This window comes from Anopheles aquasalis, chromosome 2 (genome assembly GCF_943734665.1).
Source record: "Anopheles aquasalis chromosome 2, idAnoAquaMG_Q_19, whole genome shotgun sequence".
NCBI lineage: Eukaryota > Metazoa > Arthropoda > Insecta > Diptera > Culicidae > Anopheles > Anopheles aquasalis.
The window spans coordinates 28,965,661-28,974,237 of record NC_064877.1 but is presented as its reverse complement, the minus strand read 5'-3'; the positions used below and the strand labels follow the sequence as shown (position 1 = coordinate 28,974,237).

At 42.8% G+C, this 8,577-nt stretch overlaps 1 protein-coding gene across 1 annotated transcript; it reads right to left on the bottom strand.

The window, feature by feature from the left end:
* Positions 1-1,840: 1,840 nt before the first annotated feature.
* Positions 1,841-6,567, bottom strand: LOC126572898 (transient receptor potential cation channel protein painless-like). Its single transcript, XM_050232609.1, has 4 exons — positions 6,453-6,567; positions 5,293-5,840; positions 4,930-5,211; positions 1,841-4,863 (listed from the first exon to the last, which is right to left on the bottom strand). The coding sequence occupies exons 2-4, from the start codon at positions 5,383-5,385 to the stop codon at positions 2,293-2,295; spliced, it is 2,946 nt and encodes a 981-aa protein (XP_050088566.1). The 5' UTR covers positions 5,386-5,840; positions 6,453-6,567; the 3' UTR covers positions 1,841-2,292.
* Between the last annotated feature and the right edge of the window lie 2,010 nt (positions 6,568-8,577).

The following is an 8,577-nucleotide window of genomic DNA, read 5'->3' as shown; positions in this document are numbered from 1 at the left end:
TTGAACCAAAAATGAGTTCTTTACGTATGCCACCCGGGAGGGGGTGAGGTTTGGCCAGTGCAGTACCTACGCCACAAGGGGCGTGATTTATGCAAAATTGTTCGCTGTTACTTCGCCGCGCCCTACCGTGCGCCGCATTGTTGCATAATTGTTGATTTGATTATTCCATCGCAATCCGTTTTCTGCTATCGGTTGGCGCTCAAAACTCCAAACTAGTGTAGCCACAATCATCGGGTCGGGGGAGTGCACCATTGAGCCATTGAGCGGGATGTGGTTTTAATGGAATCCTCAAGTGGCACACCGGGAGCTCGATCCGTTGCTTTCACACGATTGCTTGCGATCGCTGCGCAGCGATATCAACACCGGCACGCCGATACGACGCGAATCTAATTTACCGACAGCATCGACAGCAACCATTCATGCATTTATAACATTTCGCTCCGAAGAAGCAAACGTCGAATGTGTCGAATATTCCGTAAACTGGATTATGGTAGAAGAGAGGCAGTCGAGGCTTCGAGGTGGGTTGCTGGTGCATCCTTGAAATGGTGTTGTGTAACGAAGACATGTAGCAGATCTTCAAGAAACGTTCGTGTACGGTTCTTCAAGACTTCTGCCACGATACTGCCGCATGCATCCATGGTGCCACGGTTGTACGATGATGGCGATAGCTGCTGCCGGAATCATAAGCAACGGGCACATATGCCAGCGTGCACGCTTCCTGTGCCGAATGAGAGACGAGAGGTGGTATGGCCCGTTGAAATATGCACGCGGCAGCTGCCGGTGCCGGAGAATAGATGGAGCCGGATGGAAGGAAGCGAGACGGATATGTTTGCTGCACTCAATGTCGAGCAAACAGGGATGCACCGGTGCGACCCATCTTGCACGCGGAATGTACTGATTCTGGCAGGTATTGAAAGGCTACAGCGGATATTAGTGTTTTATGCTTGCTCATAAATCATCAGGCACGTGATACCGGGGTACACCTGTGCGCGCCTCCGGCCAGGGCTAGTTGGAGAGTATTTTTCAAAGTTATTTGTAGCAGGATAATGCCACACCTTGGCATTGGTAGAAAGAGGAGATGGAACAGCACAACGTGGATGCCTTTCGTTCACGTGGTTCGCTGCTCATTGATGCAGTTGAAGAGGTAAAGTGGAAGATACCGGATGATCACAAACGCCGAAAGTGATCTAGAGGGAAAAATCTACGTTGCGTGAACCAACAAACGTGTTTGTTTGTTGCAGGTCAGCAGACCACAGAACAAACGCGCTATCGAAAAGCTCTGTTAATCCGTCGACCTTCTATTATGCCGAGCGATCCCGGTAAATATAAATCATGCAGATGCTGAGCCAGAGAGACATGAGATGATTAATGGTTGCTCGAAGGTTGAATTTAATTAGGTATTCTTACAGCTCGATAATCCAACGGTTATTGTCAATCGATGTAATGTATCGATCGAGGCTTCATTGAAACGGTCTCTGATTTCTCGCTTCTTACTGCCGCTTAGTGCAAGCAACGAAGGCATTAGGTTTCTATGCAGGTACTGGTGTAATCTTCCGTCAAATTTATTCTCATAAACAGCGCAGTTCCCTGGAATTGATTTAGTGGAGACTTCCGATGAGAAACCCGGTGGATCGAAGAAGTAGCGCGTCTTATGCAGTGCGCGTCAGCAAGCTCATTTATATTAGTAGTAGTAGTCGCTTTATTAGTGTGGAAAATAGTACGATCGATTCAGAGGGATATTGTATAGAGAGATCAAGTACGTCCCCTTTCTACACCGATTTTAAATGTGTTTCTTTTACAATTACCTTTATGCCGGTTGTATTATACGGCACAAATTAAACAATATAAATTTGGTTTAATACGTGAAAAAATATTACAAAAATCGTTTCTCTTAAAGCTATGTGTTTTCTAAATCTACCGATAGCTTTTAAACATATCCTATCATTACATACTATAATGCTGATTTACAGTTATACACATTATTTATTTACTTATTTGTTGTTTTGTTGTTATTGCTAGATATGTCCTAGACATGTACATGCTCTAGTTAATCTTAGAGATATATGGAACAATTTTATCTATTATTGGTCTTGCGTGCACTTCTGATGTTCTGTTGTTTTGTACTGGCTGAAAATTAGAGGCATTTTAATATTCCTAGGCAGGCACAACGAGTCTTAGAGGATTGTTCTAGTTTGTGTCTACGTTGGCTAATTAATTCTTTCACTCTATGTCTATAAATTTTTTAGGAACTAGTATTATTCAACTATGATTGTCTATGGATAAAATGATGCGTTATAACTCCTGTTTGCAGTACTTGCAACGTTTAACGGCCGTGCGATCCTCAATCACTGACAATGCCTCTGCTAATATGGTACGATCAAGTGTAAGGAAGCTGGTCAATTGCAAAAATCCAAAATCTAAAACAATATCCGTGCCTTCACTGAATATCGGTGGAAACAGCGGCTGAGAGTTGGTGTCCTTCTGATTCGGTTTACTGTTGAGGTCAGAATGATTATCGAGTAGTGGAACAGCTACTCCGTTTCCTTCTGTGTTTGGTAGTGAGGACTGTTCTTTCTGCTTATGACGAACCAAAATCTTACCTAACTCATCGATTCGTACTCCTATCTTTGAACTATGGTGCTTCAAGAATTGATTGGGAAATTTCCTTCTTATCCATTCTGGCCTCAAGCTCACCATCAGACGCTCAATGCGTTCGAGTTCAATCACCTTCTTGCTTATGCTGATCAACTCGGATTTTTCCTGGATCGCCTGGATGTCACTTACTGCCAGACCGTTCATTAGGTTAAGAATCACCAGCGGCGCAATGAAGAGAAACACGAGGAAAAGAAAAACCTTGCCACCAGTCAGGTCCAGGTCTGCCGCATCGAATTCTCCTGTTGTCATAACCACTGTTTTAACCACTGCGTCCATTACCGTGCGGAATTTGTGAAAATCCTCGTCATCTTTGGTTTCGTTGTCAGCGTCGTCGCTAGTTTCGTTGGACGCGTAAGTCCGATTCAACTCAGTGACCGCATTGTTGCCGTTATACGTAAGATAGAACGCGAACACGAATGCACAAATCAGCGGTAGGAAAAGCAAGAGGCTTTGGATGAAGTTTACCGCTACCGTCTTAAACATGTACATAATGGTAGAGAGCTGTTTGAATGGTAGCGCACTCAATATAAACACCATTTGCAACGAAAAGACCAGCAACACTAGCGAGGACAGAATTGGATCGCAACCGCGAAAAAAAACAATAACGACAATAGCGACGATGTTGCTGATATCAACCAAGTTCTCGAGCGTCGCATATGATCGAGGTAGCAGATACATTTGTATCCCTTCGCGAAGCAGCGTTAGTATGCTTACTAAAATTATAAGAAACTTCAAAAAGTAATGCAGGCTACTGTGAAGATCAACAACATTGCAGACGCTCAGCGAATACCAGCCGAAGCTACCGATTGTGACCATCGTAAGAAGCAAGTTTAGCAAATGTAAGGTGCTCAGTCGAACCCATTTCACCATCACAAACGCGTAGATAACGGGGTGCGTAAGCAAGCGCTTCAACTCTTTGGACTCTGCCATCCTACGCAGGGGAGTCATCTCGGTGACGACAACCCGCTCCTCAGGACGCACACTCGCTTGCGATGCACTTCGAATGGGATTAAATTTTTTCCAACCCGCATGCGTGGCCGTAGCATTGCTGTCAATATCTGGTGACTGAAAGCAGTTCGTTTCGAAGTCTATTGATTTCCAATCCTGTTTGGAACTGTCTCCCTTGATGAACTTGTCGAAGCACGCTTTCCAGAAACTACGCGTTCCACATTCCAACGGAGTCAGGTTAGCTTGATTGCACACACCCAGCGATCCACACCCGTTTTCGAGCAGAGCGACCACCACCTCATCGTAACCATACTTTACCGCCAGATGCAGAGGTGTGTTTCCGCTGTTCGTGGTTTTGTGCAGGGATACTGCGTTACATTCAATAAGATATTTGGCGCAATTTAAAAATTTATCAATTTCATTCTTTTTTTGCCTGGTGGAATGTGCCTTTTCTAGCGTCTGAGCCAGTACAGGATTATAGTTCACCAGTTCGTGATCGCCTTCGATCATTGGCATGAGCAGCTCGATGATCTCAAGGTTGCCCGCTTGTGCCGCACTCAGCAGCAATCCCTTTAACTCGAAACGATGTTCGAGCTCAGGATTCCCCTCGCGAATGGCAAATATCATCCAACCTGCACTATCAACAATCCGGCGAACGATATTGCTCAATTTTCGCGCAACTGCAACCTGCAGCACCAGCTCGATCACCTTCTTTACATTATTTTGATCCACTGAAAATGCAGCCCAATGTTGATCGAAGTTATTCAAATCATCGAACTGCAGAAACAACTCTAGCAGTTCCGGTGTAACGTGCACTTCTCTATTTCCTGCTCTATCAAAAAAATTGACAAGACGTTCGTTTGATCCATTCTGTCGACAAACGCTGTAGGCGATTGCACGATTCGATTGTGAATCAATGCGATCCACCAATTGCTTTATAGCAATATCGTCGTCGTAGTGTTTCAGCAACAGATCGAAAGGCAACTGTTTTGGACTGCTATAAATGTTAAAATCAGCACCGGCTACCACCAGTCGATCAATTAGTTTGATTAATATCTCACGTTTTTGGCTCGTCAAATTGCTTTTATCGTACTTCTCGCACAACATGTACAACGCCGTCTTTTTGTCCTTGTTCCGTAAGTTAACGTTGATAAGAGAACCTCCGTGAGCATCTTCACGACGGAGTAACCAATCTAAAAACTCCTCGTCAAGCGCCTCTACAGCGTAATGGATTGGAGCGTTTCTGTCTTTCCCGAATAGCTGAAACGAGAACGCAAAATGTGCATCAATCGTACGGTCAATTATCATACGCTCTTCTCACCTTACCACGTTTTCAATTTCAAAATGCGTAATCAGAAGCTGCAGATAATTCAGCTGGCCGGTGGGATTCTGAAACAGATGTTCCACCGCATTCACCTGTTTGTAGCTAATGATTTTCGGGAGTGGTGGCGAAAACTCGGTTGGTGAATCAAATGCCCGAGTAGTCTGCACTAGCTCCTCCAGCTGGTTCCATTGTTGATTGTTCAAGAAATAAACAAGGTTTGCCACATTTGTCTCTATTGTTGGGTTCTTGCCCACGTGTTCTTTCAACTCGGCGTTTAGTTTTTTCTGTGAAGAAATCAGAAATTAATTTCAGTTTACAATATTACGAGATGAAAGAGCATTTATCATCAAATGTAGTCAACCTACCTGAAGCTCTTCGCGCTCCTTTCGCAACTGCTTCCGTTTGGGCGGATCCATGTCTAACGTCACATCTCCTTGTTTTTGCTGAAAACTGACCATTGCTTCAGCTTTATTCACTTTGTTCACTAAACGATCCAACTCTAGATCAATTATCACGCAGCTCCACGCACCACGTGGCTAGTGATATAAAACCACGACATGCCAGATAATCGCGCTCGAACTTTGCTCTTTCCGCTCTATTCGTTGATAAGACGTTATGCTTCGATTCCGTCCCAATAGTTGCTGTTGGTCGGTTTCTCAAAACCTGTTTAGTGTTATACGCAAGATCGCACTTCCTTCACTTGATGGTATCTGCTTTCAATTTATCAGTTAACCGGCCAAAGATACCGTTATCGTATGATATGATTCGCATTAACGTACTTGTGCTTTGGTGGCGGTAAAGGCAAGTGATAGCAAAACACAGAATCATATTGCTCACAACAAAGATATTCACCACTCTGCACGATTATCTGTGCTTTACAAGAACCAGATTAGCTGAATGTTTCCCGAGTGTCCTACGGAATTAAACAGCAAAACTCATCGTGTATTCGACAAAATGATTATGGATATTAATACGATTGCGTTTGCTGCGAATCTGGTGTTTATTTTAGTAACGTCCGTTCCACTGATTTCACGCGCCATGCATCGAATGCGTCATGCGCAGACTCAAACACTTGAGGAATGTTAAGCGGTTTAAGTTTCTTTTCTTGCGTTGAACTGTATTGACCCGGGTAGAGGCATTTGATGAGTAATACACAACTGTCGCCACTTAATACATCATCCTTTCCTTTGATATCGTTACGGAATTTCTCAGCAGTAAAACCAGTTATTAGTGATGTCGACGCCAAATAAATAATATGTTTAAATGTTGGAGCCAACAACGTGTTACAGACGTGCTCAACTTGTCAACCATTCACAAAACAGAATTCTCACCATTCACAAAACTGGTTTTTTAATTCTTCGGATTCCCCCAGTCTACGCACAAGAATTGTTTCGGTGACGAAAAACTGGTCCTAGCGACACTTTCATTAACTATTCAAAGAACCATCCAGATGTTTCGACAACAAACACTCAAATGATTGGCGCAGAAGTCAAGGTTGTACGTCAATTATCACTTGTTTCCTTACCGCACGCGCTCTGTCTCGCTAAGTCGTTGATACGATCAGTCAGCTACTAGCACTTTTTATTCACAATTAAAAACCGGATGATCCACTATAGCGGTACAGTGTGTAAATTGCGACTGATATCACCAACGGTCTCCTATGCTATGGTGAAGCAGTTGGTGATGATTCGCACAAGCTGCTAGACGGCGCACATTTCTTAATCTTACGCGGCGTATAAAACAGAAGATTGGGCGCCAGCCATTCGCACAATCTTGTCGTCGTTGCGCGCCATAAAAAAACCACGCCGATACCACCGCGTCGCTGATACGCACACCATCATAGCTTGTATGACAAGCTACGGTGTGTCTTTCTTCTCTTCGCAACTCACTCTTCTTAACCTAACGATTGGTCATTTCAAACAAGCAGCATTCATTGATAATCATTGTGCAATGTTATTATATGCTCTACCAGGTGTATATATGTGAAACCGTTCTTTTTATTCGAAAAAAAGGTTTATTGTGGGAAAACGGAGAATCATTTATGCTCCAAAGTAATGGCAATTATTGGCTACACATTTCAACTATATTTTAGGCAATTTTACGATGCCTAAGCAAAAATACCCCACCGCTAATCTGTAGCATTTTTCAAACCCCATGCATTTTTTCAAATTTACGTAAAAATGGAATTACCTGTCGGCCATTACCTGTCCCAGCGATGATAATGAATGTTCATTTGATAGAGTCAAGTCTGGTGAGTGAGCCGCAAGGGGTAATTGTTGCCAATTGTGGCTTTTACTGTGTCCTTGGCCGGTATTCCGCGCGGTGGCGTTGCATTTTCATCGAGAAAAATAGGTTAATTTTGCCGATTTTAATATTTTGGTTTTTTTCACATTCGATTTTTTTCACAAGTCTCGATCGAAATTGATTAAATGTTGCTTGTAATGATCATTAGTAACCGTTTTGGCCAATAAGGCCTGCAATTTGATAACTTCTATCAATTTCGCTGGTTTTTGGTTCTCACGTCAATATCACTACTTTTAAATTTTTAAAACCACAATTTACACTTTGTTTCAGTAAGAGCATGTCCACCTTAACCTTCAATAAAAACAGAATCAAGATTAAAATCAGAATCAAGATAAAATCGAATCAAGATTCGGTCGCCGATTTTTTGAGATGAAGGCAAAAAACGAACGATGTCGACGAATAGCAGTTTTTAAGAACGGAACTTCCCATTTTAATTGCAATAAAAATATTTGTTATAATGTTAAATTAGAAAAAATGAATACCGATTACGTTTAACAGATGCCTAATGAACAAAATAAAACACTTAGACTGGCTTTACAGCTCCATTTGGCGTAGATATAGCTTTACAATGAAAACGACGGATTCATATGCCATTACCATTACCAGGTGTATGGTAAACAAGATTATTCATTACCAGGTGTATGGTAAACAAGAGAAATGTTCCTAAAAACAATAATCAATCGTTCATTTCACAATAAATGTTGGCCAATTTTAAAAAGCCATTTATTCGAATATTTATCTAAAACAGATTCATTCCAATTACATAATACACGAGGCCAGGATAACAGAATCTCAGCGTGACGATTAGGTGGATCTGGGCTTTAGTTCGAGGCACCTCACGCAAGACTAGTCCGCTACAACCGATGTTGCTCCGAGTCAATGCGCAATTCAGTTGTGCTGCAAAATAATCTGCTCGTGATCCGTTACCGCGGTGGTGCGTAGTTGCTGGGTTGTTTCTGCAAGTGGATCTAGGATTGTGGTATCGCGATACAGTCGATACGGCGATATCTTCCATGCGTTCGTTATCTGCGTGTCAGCTACGCTCGCGCCGTAAATCCAACGTCAAGCCAGATATGGAATATATCGCACGATGCTCTTGTCATCGGTGCCGGGATAGCAGTTTTTCAGACTAAATGTGTCTCTAACATCTATCGAAATGGAAACCATTACACCAACTCCCTCTGATCTGATTATGTTTCCCTCCCCCCAATGGCGCCAGCCGTACGCCTCATAAAACTCTTACACTTTGCATATTCATTGCTAAAACCCTACAAGTGCTGCATGTCAAACACCCATTTCGTCGCACACAGTGAAGTTGTTTGCATCAAAGTGCAATTGCACTGCCC

What these genes read in the sequence shown, in the direction of transcription:
- LOC126572898 (XM_050232609.1), bottom strand. Translation starts at nt 5,385, where the DNA reads ATGGTCAGTTTTCAGCAAAAACAAGGAGATGTGACGTTAGACATGGAT. An exon ending in AGGAGCGCGAAGAGCTTCAG is followed by an intron (nt 5,212 to 5,292) that starts GTAGGTTGACTA and finishes ATTTCTTCACAG; the next exon opens with AAAAAACTAAACGCCGAGTT. An exon ending in ATTTTGAAATTGAAAACGTG is followed by an intron (nt 4,864 to 4,929) that starts GTAAGGTGAGAA and finishes TTCTCGTTTCAG; the next exon opens with CTATTCGGGAAAGACAGAAA.